Below are 14,737 nucleotides of genomic sequence, written 5' to 3'. Positions count from 1 at the left end.
TTAGGATTTTTCTTCTACAACTGAGCTTTGTGGTAATTTCCCTTCCAATCCATCTGTTGAAATATTTGAGGTTAGTGTTGTGTTGGAGGTATGGGCCACCAGACCTTGTGTTTTAAAATAGATGATATAAAATACTGGCAGGACAATTCCTATCAGGAGCATAATAAAAACTGCGTTCCACCACTGGATTCCACAGTCCGCACCATTACTGGTCTCCTGCTTCCCTGACTGGGGCAGCGGCCTCTCCAGTGCTTCCATGCAATACTCTGCGTTCAGCTGGACCTCTGCCTGCACCACGTCCTGAATGCTCTTGTCAATCCCCTTGAAGTAGTCGCTCAGATGTCTGCCGTCAGCAGAGCTGCTCGCACCGTCATCAGGCTCCGGCAAGTCCACGAGCGTCAGGCCCGTCTGGGACGGCGCCGTCGGAAGCGGCCTTAGTTCTCTCCCGTTCTCCGTTAACAGCCCGTGGGTCTTCACGGGGATCTTGATGGACTTCAGCGCATACAAGTCCTGCTCCCGGATGAAGTTGTTGACGCGTTTGATATCTGCAACCTACAGAATCCAAAAAGGACACTAGTATTAGTGCAGGACAACCCAGCCTTTTACCTTCACTGAAGCAGGAAGTAGGTACAAAACCAGTGTACAAGCAGCAGCCAGAAAATAAAAGCAAGCCCTGGCAGCAAGTGGCTTAGTGTTTTCCAGAGACTGCCCAGCTGTTCCAGGGATGCTCCAGGTCCCGCAGGATAGAGACGGTCCCCCATTAAACCAGTCTATAACCTCCTCTAGTGCTCTTTTACCTCTTATAGGCTGTATTTTGCTTAATATTGTTTTCCCTTCCTTTTGCTTTCTTCACCCTTCTCTCACTTACTTTCTAATCCAAGTTAAGGCAAGAAGAGTCTTTATAACATCCTTTGAAAACAGTTTTCATACCTTAAACAATGCATGAGTTCAAGGTGAGAGGACAAGGTCAATACGAGCAGGGAAAACCCTCCCCCTGCTCAGAAAGCGATTTCAGAGAGAACAGAGCTCCACCTTTGGAGCATACTGCAGTTTTGAAAGCAAGACCACAGCCTGGCAGAGAGCAGGCGAGCCTCTCTCCCACACAGGCATGAGCACCTTTTGCCCATGCTCCCAAGCACCATCCCTCTTCTGCGCGACAGCGGCTCCACACAGCTCATTTCTCCGCAGTCGGTAAAAGCTCCTGCTGAAGGTTCGCTTATGGCAATAATCTCCGTGCATCCGTGATCTCCTTTGGCTGTTCGTGTGGGGGGTCTCATCTGTGACCGGTATTCCCACCCCGCTTGGTGATGCAAACAGCAGTAAGAAGAGCAAGAAAGAACAAACCACACATACAGCGTAAGTCACAAGGACAGCCGGTATCAAAAAAAAGACAAAGGCAAGGCAGCGTTTCTTTCTTTAATGTTAAATAAAGAGAAGACAGCTTAATACAGTGTGCATTGACAACCACCTAACAAGTAAGTACATGAACTTCTCAGCTGCCCTAAATCCTCTGTCAAAGAAAACAAACAGGACTGTCAACGTGTGCAAGGAACTCTCCAAAGCAGCCCAGGAGACACGAGAGAACCTGAAGGGAAAGGCTGGAGGATGCAAAACAAAGAAAACAGCAAGGCCCCAAACCAAAGAGAAAGGCAACACGAACAGGTTAACCACCTCCGATATCTCACACAGGAGAGAGACAGTATGAGGGCTGCACTTTCAGAGAAAGTTTGATTTTTCTTTCAGAAATCTCGTAAATTATTGTATGATGAACTGCATTCACGAGCTTGAGGCTACCAGTGAAACTGGGGAACTAAAACCAAGTGATTTACTTCCTAAGCAAATGTGTAAGTGCCATCAGCGCCAAAATCATGGATAGTTCAGGGCAAAGATCCCCTTTTAAAAGACAATACAGGAATACACCAGAAGGGAGCCTGAACATCTCCTTTGCCATCGCAACAAATGTTCGGGGCTACTTGCAGGCTGCTGCCCGGAGCGGGGACAGGCGGTGCCAAGGGGAAGGCAGTCCTCCCTCCCCGCAGGGAGCTCCCTCAGGCCGGAGGGCCACCGTGCGCTGGGCCACAGGAGAGAGGAGCTGCACGGCGCTGCCTCTCTCCCTGCATCTCCCCTCCAGCCCGTACAGGCTGTCACACATCAAGCTCACCTACCGTGCAGTCCCTGAAGGTGGCAAGTCTGCTACGTCACAGCCAGAAAGCAAGACTCTGCTGAAGGGCAGAGATGAGATGAATGCCTGAATCTCACGTTTACTCTGCAAAGCTTGAGAAATCTGAAAATGGGACGCTTAATCTAGACCCTAATCTGGTGCCCCTGAGGTGAAGGGAATCCTCAGTTGCTGGTTCAGATTCTCACAGCTTGCCCCAGCGTAACATCAGGACTTAAACCCCGCAAAATTATTTAGTTGTGAAATAATAATCTCACCCAAAGCCTCCTAACTGAGCGGGTACTTCAATTTTTTGTTTTGTTCCAATGAAAGCAAATTATTGGGACAGTAAATACCCCCTGCAGTGCCTGCAATCAAACACTGAAATGTTGTGCTAAGCCTCTAGAAACAGACAGTGGAGCAGCACTCGCGCAGAAACAACAAACAAAGCTGATGGGAAGCATGCAAGAGCACTCGGCTGCACAAGCCGTTTAGGCTTATTTTCTGTACTCATTTTTTTGGCTGCAGTGAGCTCCTCTTGTCCCAGCTAAGAACAATGCCAAAAGCAGGCCAGGACTATAAATGGTCAAGAGTAAAAATGAGAATTTTTAAGTGCTTTGCATCTCTGCCAAGCTATCTGTAGCACACACAAAGCTATTTGTTGCACTGTCTTAATACCCCCACTCCAAGTAGGCCCTGATGATTCTGAAACCAATGACAAGTTCTCATTGATTCCAAGGAGAAGTTCATCCTGCACTTTTCAAACACAGTCACATATATTTGTGGCTACAGATCTTCCTCACTGATGTCCTGGTAGCCCTTCAGGAGTTGCTTAATTGTGCAAGTAAAACAAAATACATAAAAATTGATCAGTGCCGGTCTGTGAACAAACAAATACACAGATCTCCAATAATAAGGATTTCTGTACCTCTTCAATTTAACTGGAACAAGACAGAAGTGCCCTTTCTGGAAGGGAGGGAGGCAGTAGGACAGTTGTTTTCCTGTGGGAGGAGAACACTGACTACCTGGTCCCTCCCCATCAGCTTGCCTTCCCCACCAGACAAGCCCAGCAGCGTTCAGCAGGGCAGGCAGAGCAGATCTGCCTGCTCCGGCTGGGGCTGAAAGGCTCTGGGAGCAGGGTGGCAGGGGAGGCAGATGAGCAGCCATGGCAAGGACAGGACTGAGCCCTCCCGAGTTACAGTACAGGGGGCACAGCAGGCTTTTTCATGCCATAAACCGAAAGAGTTGTTCAGAATCTTCCTCCTTTGAGTTCACCAAACTGCTGTGATTTGGCCTAAGTGGCAACAACAAGGCAATTGCTACTGCTTAAAGATGAGCGTATAGTCATGACTACAAAGTCAACTGCTGTAGCTCGGAGCTCTCGTGCTCTACCGGTGCCAATCAAGGCCTATTCAAGTCCTACCAGACTCGCTTCTTCACACGCATCAGGCTCGTCAGCAGAACCTAGAAGGGTTTCTTTTTTGTTTTGTTTTGGTTTCTAAGGGAATGGGAGGGGAGGAATTGTCGCAATTCCTCTAAGCCCTCTTGCTTCAGCTGCACCACACAGCTGTGTTGTTAAGCAAGACAGACTGCAATAGTATTGCAGCAGTTGAGTACTGTATCATTATCCCCATCCAGGTCACTGTCCAATTGTTTGCATCATGGAACTTTTTAATCACAGTCTTGCTTGCAGATAAAGGAGGCTCTAAAAATACAGCTTTAACTGCTAAACAACAGGGTACTTCTAACATTCAGATCAGGTAATTAAACTTTTCAACAGTTTTTCTATAAAGCTCTCTGCTTTGGAACAAAGAAAATGTATTTTGTAGTATGTTCCAACTCCAGAGAAAATTCACCATGCACACGCGCTCCCTTCTGCCTGCAGACGGCTGAACCCCACACACTTCTGGGTACAACAGCAAACAATCAAAACCCACACGCACAGACAGAACCTGGACTCTGTGACCTGGGCTTTGGCATCGCGCCTTCTGCAAGCCCACCCCTGTTAGACTTAGACCTTCCTTGCAATATGTAAGCTCATACCTTTCAAAAAATAAACAAAAAAAACACCCAAACCAGATCGCATGAGAGTGGCATTTCTTTGTACTGTTCAGTTTGCTTCAAAAACTGTATGCTCCTTGAAAGCAGAGCTCTCACCCTCATTTCTGTACTCGGCTTCCTACTTTTTGCCCTCACTTAAATAACCAAGTACAAATCATGACTGCTACACTGCACTTACTCACCCAAATTAAACAGAAAAGCAGGTCACGCAGGGTGTGGGGTTGACAACATCTTCCTAGGCTGTTAGCTGAAGAACTCTGTTTGTTTGTTTGCTTGTTTTAGCTTTCCTCCAGCTCAGTTTTACCCAGATATTGACCATTCATGAAATACACGGGGCAAACACTTTTCAGTGTCAAAACTATCAGACAACAGCACACCTTCCTGTAATTCTGGAAACTAAGCTACATGTAAAATACCTCTGAAGTAATTAAAACCAACCAAACAGAGATAGCTCTTACTTTACAACCATACTGCAGGGCTAGCTTGTTAAGATTATCATCCTCTGTAATCTCTCGTTCCAGAAGTACCACATCTCCAACTCTGTCCCGAGAAGTGCTGCATCGCTGCTGCTCCTTGCCCCTCGGTCGCAATTCCATAACATTGAGTTCCTCCTCTGATGACTCTTCTGAATCAGATCGGCCATTGGGAAACACAAACACCTGCCTGCCCGGGTAATTATGGATGGTGACGGGAGCCTGGAAGGATCTCGTCCGGCTCTCATTCAGCCTCATCTTTTATACCAGCACCTGGAAAAAAAACCAGACATTTTTAATTTCCTTAATACCCGTGTTTATTTCTTAGCATGTAAGATATGGGAGAATGGACAAAAAGCACAGTAGTTGCACATGTGTGCACACACACAAAGCTTTCCGTCCATCCAGATCTTCTCAGGGGCAAACCCAAAAGATGCCACTCTAACAGCAATGACAGAAATACTAGAAACCTTATGTACACAAACTTCAACAATGGATTGATTATTTTCAAAGCTTTTTTTTTTGTCTGCTTATGGACCACTACATAGTACTACTTTGCTACACATCTTAAATACTACTTTCTATAATTGCATAAAAAAAAGCAGCAGAGTCACTTGAGCCAAGTGTCTTTAATTACAGTGAAAAAAAACCATGGAACTACCACATCAGATCTCCTACCAATACACATTAAAAACTGACCAAAATTATCCTTTATGTCACCCTTCCAGAAGTCCTTAGCTCTCTACGCTTTAAGAATCCACATTTTAATTTCATGGAAATGCACTTTTTTTTTTTTTTTAAAATAAGGACAGCTCAACCCACACTTAACTTCAACCTGAATAACAAGGTCATTTTGTTGTATAAAGACAAGAACCTGCCTGAGCACTTTGTTTTAATTATTGCTAGGCCTACAGCAGCAAGTTATTAGGAAGCTACTTTTTTTTTTCTTGAATCCTCAGCTTCACAAACAATTTGTTGTCAGGGTCAGGTATAGGTAAGAAAACCCCACAGAACTCCATTGACCTTCATGTTCTCAATCTACCCATAAGGGATTCTTATCGCTACGATTTTATGGCATTCCATTAGTATTGAGCACGGCACCCACAAGCTGGGTCACAGCTCTGCTAGAAGAGCTGAGGATCTACGGCCACGGCCTCCCTGGACGCTCCTGTGGACACCTCTGCCGTTTGACAAGCTGTAAGCCACGGGCCCTGCTCAGAGGGCGCTCTCCCCGGCACGTCACTTATCGTTTCTCCCCAGGGAGGGCCCAAACTCTTCCCCGGCCCGGCTCTGGCCGCCCCAACGCCCGCACCCCTGGGTCGGGCAGGCAGGGTGCCGGCCTGGCTCCTGCCCCGCACCAACACACGTGGCGAACCGGGTACCGGCAACCACAGGGAGGCAGAGGCCCGCCTCCCCGCGCCCCTCTCCCCGTTTCGGCAGGGCAGAGGGGCACCCCCACCCCGGGACCGGCGCTCCGCTCCCGACACGGCTCCCGGGGCCGACGGCGGCGCCTCCAAACGGCACAGCGAGGCGGCGGCCCGCCCGGAGCTCCCTCGGCCCCCGGGGAGTCGGCGCGTCGCTCGCCCCAGCCCCGCGCGAGGGCCCCGCGCCGATCCCCTCAACGCCTCAGGGGGCCCCGACCCCCTCAGCGCCTCAGGAGGGGCCGACCCCCGCAGAGTCCCGCTCCTCTCAGCACCGGAGGGACCCGGGCCCCTGGTCCGCGGCGGGCGGGCGGGCCCTGCCCCCCTCCCCTCCGCTCCGCGGCCCGAGGGGAGGCCGGGCCCTGTCCCGAGACCCCTGCACTGACCCGCCACTCGCCGGCCATCGGCCACACGCACCAACCTAGCCCCGACTCTCGCCCAGCTCTCTTCCCATTGGCTAGCAGCACCGGAAGGCGGGACCCACAGCGCCGTCTGGCCGATGGGCGGCGGAGAAGGGCGGTGGAGCGAGGTTGGTTGAGCGGTCAGCGCTGGAACTGTCGGCGGGAGGGAGGGCCCCACTTAAAGGGCCCGCGCCCTTCGACCCCGCCCGGGCGAGACCTGTGCCCGGAGCACTCGCAAGAGCGGGGAGACAGTATACAGCTGTACAGCCCTACGTATGGTATCATTGTAATGGTATACATTACACTGACTATACATACGGTTAGAATAAAATTTCGGTTATTACACTGTCAATCTATTGATATCACACACACACACACACACATCTATAGTAAACTTAGCCTAATTTTGGGAACAGCGAGGCATTGCTGGGAGGCTGGAGCGGTCAGTCCGGGCCTTGGACTGCCCTCCCCTGCTTGGCGAGGCTGGCAAGGGCACGTGGGCGCCGTTCCCACCCATGTGGGTGCCCACACCGATGCGTTTACCCCCAGCCAGCCAGGCTCACAAGCCGAGTCACCTCCAGGCGTGTGGCGATCTGCGATTTCCAAGAAGATCAGCCTTTTCCCTCTCATTTTGTGGCTAGCGTGAGGCACTGCCTCGCTGCGCCCCGGGTATGGCCACAGCTCCCGGCGCCGAGTCCCCCTTCCAGCCGCGTCGCCCCACGGACTCACTGCTCACGTTTGGCTCCAGCCGCGGCGAAGCCGGTGCCGGCGGAGCAGTTGGTGGAGCTGATGAGGTGTATTCTGCACTGGTATGTTTTCCTTGGCCCATCCTGACTTGTGGCTTATGTTTAAAAAACAAGCTCAGGGCAAATCTTTAACAAGTTCCACATGCAAAGCTTTTCTGGGGTGGGGGGGAGAGAAGAAATATTTCCTCGTAGCCTGTTGCAGGAATTAATCGGGCACCACTCGCCCCAAGGGCTAGCGTGAAGATCTCTTGCGAGGGACAGCCTTGGGGCTTTGCTCAGAGGCGTGAGGGGCTGCTGGATGCTCTTTGCCTAAAGGAGATGGACAAACCTACTTTTAAGTTAAATTAAAGCTGAGCACGGTTGCTGGCTATCCCTTTGCCTTCTCTCGTGCAATCCGGGTGCCAGAGGCAGGGAAGGCAAGAGGAGAGAGTATTTCCTCTCCAGCTCTTGCTACCACTAGGTTAGATGCAACATCAGTTGGCAAAGGTCACACACCGGAGAGGAAGGAAGGCTCCCCAACCATCGACATTATTTTTTTAAGCAACAGCCATTGCTTCCTCACGGCTCTTGCTTGCCGACACATCTTTGTGGGGCTGAGTGATTTCGGCAGGGCTGGAAGGGCGGTGGGAGAGTGGCCAGGCAGGACTGCGGCTGAGCCCAGCTCCTCTGAGCAGCCGGCCAGCACCCCATCTCCGAGCAGGTGTTATGATTTCCGTCCCTCCAGCCGTGGGCCAGCTTGTCTCATGAGCAGATGATTTTGGGGCTCAGCCAGCTTATGTACTTTTCTGACCCAACAGACCATGGATTTAGTGTGCTGGAGAGGGCTCTACAAGCATGGAGACTAGATGAGACGTGCCAAAATGCCTTCCCTGAGCCACTTATAATCTCTCTGTGACTATTGAGGTTCAAAAATTACGAGTAATAATCACGCTTTGTCAAACAAATACAGGTTACTCAGGGTAACCTGCTCAAACTCAAACCTGGGAAATACAACTGCTAAGGTAATCTGGAAACGTGGGGGAAACAACGAAACTTTGCTGACAGAGCTAAGTCTGGGTTGGCTTACTTCTCCTTAACTGTCATTTACTGCTTAGTTTTTCTAGCTTTTAAAACATCAGGAAGAATTATTCATTGATCTCATGGAAAGACACCAGGAAATGTAGATGGGAAATTGCTTCATCCTCCAGCTGAAAGATCCTTACAGAATCCTAATGAAAAGGTGGTTTTCTTCCAACTGTTGGGATGAAACAGCTGTTAAGAAAATGAAGCAAAAAAGCTTTTAATAATTGGACTCAAAATCACTTCCCCTCTCAGGATTTGTCTACACAAATCATAAACATGGAAACACAGAAGTACTCGACTGGCGTCAATTGATTGCAAATAATTCAAGCTCATTTGTGCATTTGTACAGGCTGAGCTGGACATTTGCTTGCAGTGCTGTCCTGGAAGAAGTGTGTGCAGTGTCCAGACTACCACGCGCAAGCGTGCCCTATAACACAAGGTAATGGTAATCTGTCACCGAGATTTAAACATCCCTGTGCAGACAAATCTGCAGGTTTCTCTACTGTCTCTGACACATACTGACCTCTTTTCTGTCTGTCCAGAAAGTCTTCCAGCGGCCCTAATGAAGAAAGAATTAAAGCCTTAGAACAAAACCTGCCAATTTAGAGCCCTTCAGCCTTCATTATCAAGTGGAAAGGACAGAAGAAAGGCCTGTATCCGTTCTTTTTTTGCCTTCCTAGGCACTTACACTGCCAATTTGCTTCCTGCCTTTTATGGGAAAAAACAGCTCAAGATTTTTTCATGTCTATGGAGGATTCTGCAGGGACCAACTCTGCGCTAGTTCACCTTTCTTACTTCCAGGAACCTGACATACAACTCTAGTGGTGCCTAAATAGGACCTGGATGGATCCTGACAAATTCACTTCAAGCAGGACATGGAGAAGCTCCCAGTCCATTTTCTGGTGGTTTTTAGACCTACAGGCATTAAACAGACATAAACCACCCCAGCACTGCGGCAGCTCTGTTTGCCTGTAGCAGCAGGACCCCAGGTACCTGCCGCCGTTGTGGTCTCATGAAATGACTCTGCTCTCCCTCCCAGCAGCCTGTCTGCAATAAATCTATGCTGCAAAAGGATCACAGTCCCTGCGAGAATTTACTTCTTCAAATATGTAGCCTTCTTGAGCTATAGGGCTTTACAAGATTCCTTTTCCCTTGGCCTAAAATTCAAACAGCCGATGTGGTATGTTTTACCAGGCCTGAATAGGGAAATGACAGGGAATTAGTGTCCATTTGCTGAGTTCAGCCCTGCCCCTTCTGCCCTCTGGGACCTTCAAACTATCATATTTTACCTTAAAATATTATACTTGTTCTCACTTCAGCAAGAAAGCTGCCTCTAGCAGAGTGGGATAATTTCACTATTAGGTAATTAATCCAACAAGGATTTATTACACTGAAAAAAGCACCATGACTGGAGGCTTTTCAAAATGTTTTAGATACCTATCTGCTTTTTCCAGGCCTTTTCAGTGTGAGCATCCTCTGCTGATCTTTCCATTTGCAACAGCTGAGGTTCAGCCTTGTGTCATTTCCCAGTAGCTTTTGCTGCCTCCCTGGCCTTTTCTGAACCGTTTCACTTCGCAGCAGAATAGCTCAACTCCGCACCTCAGAATGGCTTATCTTTCCTGGTCCTCCAAGCTCAACTGCTCCCCACTGCCTTTTGTGTAAGTCAGGTTTGTTCAAACCAAAGTAGAGAGACGCGGTGGCATGTAAGCCACCAGCAGAGACATCACTTCAGACCCGGTCGCCAAGTGAACTGAGGGATGCGTCTGCTCAGCGGCTTTGTCACTGCAAAAGTTTCTGCTTCCCAGTGGCCTCACCGTGCTGAACCTCAATTGATGCAAACCGTGGTCAGTACGAAGAATATGATAATTCTTAACAAGAAATAAGTGTCTGTTTTGTAGGAGTGCTGATGTTGGCTCTGGGCCAATTGCGTGGATGATGTCATCATTCCAAATAATTGGAATCTTTTTGTTGTAAGCAGATAGATTGTGAGAGCTGCAAACCCACAAACAAGCAAAGTCTGTCCAAGAGCTGAATGGTTCAGTCATTATACACATTCAAGCAACATAAAGGTCATATCTCCCCTGAATTTCAGGAAGAAATCCTCCTACCCCTGACTTATGTCAATGCAGAGGGCAAGAGAACTGAGAAAGTCTGCCCATTTTCGCTTAATCCAAAGTAGCAATGTGTCCATGATGCTGGGCACCACCAGCATTCACATCGATGCAAGCTCCTTCCCAGGGAACGTCAGAGTTAATCACTTTGTAATAAAGAATCAAAACTTTAATGAAGGTCTTGGCTGGGGCTTTCCCAAGAGAGCATAATCTAGAATAGGGCTCTCCTCTTTTGTCCCTGTGATTCCTGTAAGCTCTTGCTCAGATCCAGAATTGCTGTTCTCTTCATCTCTTTGGTTTTGTCCCTCTTTTTTTCAGGCTCACTTCAGAAGTGTCAGAAGCGTCAGACACATACTCCTTGTGTCTTCCTTTGCTTCTCTTTAAGCAGCCTTCTAAGCTCTGCAATAAAATCTATTATTTGGATTTCACTCAGTGATAGTCTGATGTCCACCCTTGGGAAACTAATAACTTAATGTGCAACTCTTAGCAAGCAGCTCCAGTCTCTCCTGCACTGGTATTCAATTAACTCACCTGCCCAGAGATGGGCCATTTCACACACCCATGCACACATTGCTCATCGGTGCTAACTGGTGCTCAGGCTACAGCTGCTCAGGCTGGCATCTGACGGTTTCCAACTGTCCAGGACTAATAGGAGTAAAAATTGCAATTCATAAATCACCAGGGCCATCATTAATTGTGACTTGATCCATAATTTGGTATTAATAAAAGCAAGACAGAGTGAAATCATTCACCCATTTCCTTCACCATATGGGCTATTAACAATAAAAATGTAGAATGTACAATCAATAAAAGATGAAGAAGGGGACCCTCACAAGTAGCGAACTACTGTCCTGTCACTACGTACAGCACAAGTTAAAGAAACACTTCTTGAGCATCTGCTTCTTAATATCAACCTATTACTCCTGTTTAGTTTAGCATATACAGGGGAAGGCGCCTATACAGCACTGTGAGGCAACAGGAATCTGCTGATATTTCTGATATTGCTGAATTAAAAAAAAAAAAAAAAAAGAGTATTCCTTTCTATCTTTATTTTGTTGTTTCCTAGTGGGAGACTGGGAAGGCAGCTGTAGCGAGCCACATCCATGATCAGAACATGGCATTAGAGGAATTATGATGCCTCTATTGCAAATAATTTATAAATGCTGGGCTTTGCTCTGTTTATGGACTCATGTAGCATAACTGATTTCAGTGAAGTTACACCCTGTGTTAAGGCAGAAGTATGAGCCAAATACAACAAAATAATACTCTCCCTGGTGTCTGGAGTGACTAAGCTTATGTGGGTACCGTATGTACATTTGATTGAATTATATACACAGCAATAAGTTTAAGAGGTTGATACAGTAGGCACACAACACAGAGAAGAAAATCTCAGTTAAATTAAATTAATTATAGGTATATGCTTAGTATAGTTAATTGATCTATGGAGGTTACTCTGAGTGCATGTTTGGTAACGTCGGGTTACACCTTGCCTCTTTTAATGGTTTCTCCTGTTGGAAGCGCTTGTCTAGCTTAGCAGGTTCCAAACTTAGCCATGGGCTACTCCGCATAGGAGCGCTACTGCTGTCGTTGACTGCCCTGGAAGGGTCCTGGGCTGAAACTTAACACTCTCAGGAACAAGCTGACGGTTTAGGTGGTCACATCTGGAAAGAAGCACAAAGCCTGTGTCTGTGCTGCTGCGCAGAAGCAGCCCTGAGACCTGGCTGACAGCCAGATTCACACCTTATCTGCAGGGGCATCCCTGGCTCAGGGGCGACCCAACCTGGATACAGCCTACGCCTTCCTTATTCAAGGGTACATCCAGCAGCAACGTGACACCAAGCCCAGCAGCCCCCGCCTAGCCCATGCCTCCGAATGGCCGCGGCATGTGGCAGACACTGGCCTGTGGCCCTCCCCAGGCAGGACCCTGCTGTTGCCGGCAATGAGAAGAGGGATTTGTCATCCCTCTGAGTCAGGGTGTGAGCTGCTGGGTGCCCTGTACGTCTGACTTCTTCCAGGGCAGAAGCACAGCTCTTGCCTCCACCCTCGCAAGCTTTTTCTCCTGTTTGTAACATAGCAGGTGTTATAATAAAGACCCAGCTTCATCATTTATCTCCAGCTCCGGCTTCAAATTACTCCCACCTACAAGGACTACATTTGCAACTCTCTCACATATGCTGTGACTCTTAGGAATGAGACTTTTATCTCGGGAACCAGAATGCAGATCTAAACAGCACTGCCGTCTCCTGGAGGAGATAACGTGTCTTTGCTCAGAGACCTAGTTCTGTGCTTGCCTTCTATCATGCAGCACCATTTGGCAGGGGCTGCCTGGTTTATGTGATAGCAGACACTGAATTACTTCAGAAAAACAGAGACTTATTCTCTATATAAAAACAAATGGCTAATTAAAAGTGGTTTTAATTTTGCAGTTCATATTTTCTTGGGATTGTGCCAAATTCTGGAGTCCATACTCCACATCCTGTCCTTCTGAGGGAATTTGGCTAGGAAAAGCACTGTAAGATTTGTTCCCTTTCCTCTCCCTTACTCTTAAAATCCCTCCCCCCCTTCTCCCTTCCTGCAACTGGTAAATTGTGAAGAACAGGAATGTTCCTGGGAAGAAACCCAGGCAGAATCACATTCAGAACAAGTCAAAGATTTCTTGCATAGCTGAAGCATGTGTTTGCAATCCCCAATTGCCGGAGCACATAAGCCCTGCCAGCGCGTGTTGTTCCCTTCAGATGTTCTCAGAGAGCTTCAGGCAGTGTCCAGGGCACTCTGTGGCCCATGTTTAGCTGAGGCGTTGCTCCTTGGCCCATCTGTTAATGGTGCCAGGGCCAAAAAGGCTCTTGGTGAAAGGATGGCAAACAGCCAACCCTACCTTTCCAAGAAGCTGTGTTAGCGATGGTCGAAGCCATTGGTCTGCATGACCCCCCCGAGCCACAAACTGGCTCCATTTGGGCCAGTGAGAGTTTGGCTGCTGCTAGCAACTTATCACCCCAGGCTTCAGGCAGCTTCCAGGATTGATGAACTCCAGAATAATTAGCATGTGCAGCCCCAACAAAGTACTGCCCAACAGAGAAGGACAAAACCATGAGATCCCTAAGGGATGTCCAAAAGGTAAATTATAACTGTTGGCAAGCAGCAGGTAGGTAGCAGTAATGACAGCCTGTTCTCCCGTCTGCCTGAGAGGTGCCACTGATCCCGAGGGAGTGTAACTCTTCCAAGAGGTGCCATTTAATGGTTCAAAACAGGAACCTGACAGGGCCAAGAAGAATGGGAGTTGGGGGCTGAGACACTGGTTGGAAAAACACAGCTTCAATGTATTTGTGAGGAAGCTTTTGTCCTTGGCACCATGCGGAGCACAGTATATTACAGGAGCACAAAGTGAGTCCCTGCTCAAGCTGGTGCTGATACTGGGGAAAGGCAGGTTGATGAAAGCATCATTTGTCTTTCCAATGACCTTATCATGTTAGCTCAGCCTGCCAAGGGCTGTCTCTTGCTTTGCACTCCTTGTGCTCTCAGCCAACAAGCCTGAACGCGCTGTGCTGATACCTGATACTGTTCGGTATTGCATGGCAGTCTGAGTGTTGCACATGCATCCTTTCAGAACGGCACGATGACACCTCTGTGCTTTGCTGCATATCGCGTGCCTCCGTTATGTCTCCAGCTTGTCTCACTTCCAAACATGTCCAATCTGAGCTTGCAATTTTTTGAATATAAGGTGCCCCAGGGAAGGCCCTGAGCTTGCGGGAGGAACATAGGAGCCAGAAGGGTCTTCCAATGCAAGATCTTTGACCTCAGTAGCTGAGAGGCTGTGCTGTGCTTATTCTGGCTCTCCTTCACTCCCAAATAGGGTTCCCGCATCTTTACTGGTGCATGGCAACAATAATGAGCAAGTAACACATGGGGGCAGCAGCAGGCTTTCCTTTCTTGTCAGTCTGGGAGTCTCTGGTTGTAGCATCCTTGCAAGGGTCTTGCAGAACTGAGGTGCTCCAAGATTTGAGGGCCATTGTGTTGGGCACAAGCCCAGAGTGACAGCTACAGCTGATCAAACTATGGGAAAAGCATGTCGTAGGAGAGAGGGGCTTTGTGGCCTCATGGGACAGGATGTCAGCACTGAAACCTGTGCTTTTGTCATTGCATCTGGTCCTTCTCCAGTTCCTGCAGGCCCAGCCTAAGCAGTTCTGTGCTCATGTTACAAAGAACATTAAACTGCCAGGCACTTACAGCATTGTCTGCAATGGCAAATATGGCTGGAGAGAAAATCCCAGGTGTCAGTTCAGATTCCACTGCATCCTACCGGACAA

General features: G+C 48.4%; 1 protein-coding gene across 6 annotated transcripts; it reads right to left on the bottom strand.

Moving 5' to 3' along the window:
• Window positions 1-6,627, bottom strand: LYSMD4 (LysM domain containing 4). Of its 6 annotated transcripts, none has more exons than XM_075159844.1 (3): window positions 6,535-6,627; window positions 4,678-4,965; window positions 1-552 (listed from the first exon to the last, which is right to left on the bottom strand). In XM_075159844.1, exons 2-3 carry the CDS (start codon window positions 4,948-4,950, stop codon window positions 1-3), a joined length of 825 nt encoding a protein of 274 aa, XP_075015945.1. In that variant the 5' UTR covers window positions 4,951-4,965; window positions 6,535-6,627. The 6 variants fall into 6 exon arrangements, with proteins under 6 accessions (XP_075015945.1, XP_075015942.1, XP_075015946.1 ...); XM_075159841.1 differs by having other exon boundaries at window positions 6,500-6,587; XM_075159845.1 differs by having other exon boundaries at window positions 6,531-6,579.
• Between the last annotated feature and the right edge of the window lie 8,110 nt (window positions 6,628-14,737).

Source organism: Calonectris borealis, chromosome 11 (assembly GCF_964195595.1).
Source record: "Calonectris borealis chromosome 11, bCalBor7.hap1.2, whole genome shotgun sequence".
Taxonomy (NCBI): Eukaryota; Metazoa; Chordata; class Aves; order Procellariiformes; family Procellariidae; genus Calonectris; species Calonectris borealis.
This window is presented reverse-complemented; position numbering and strand designations above follow the sequence as displayed.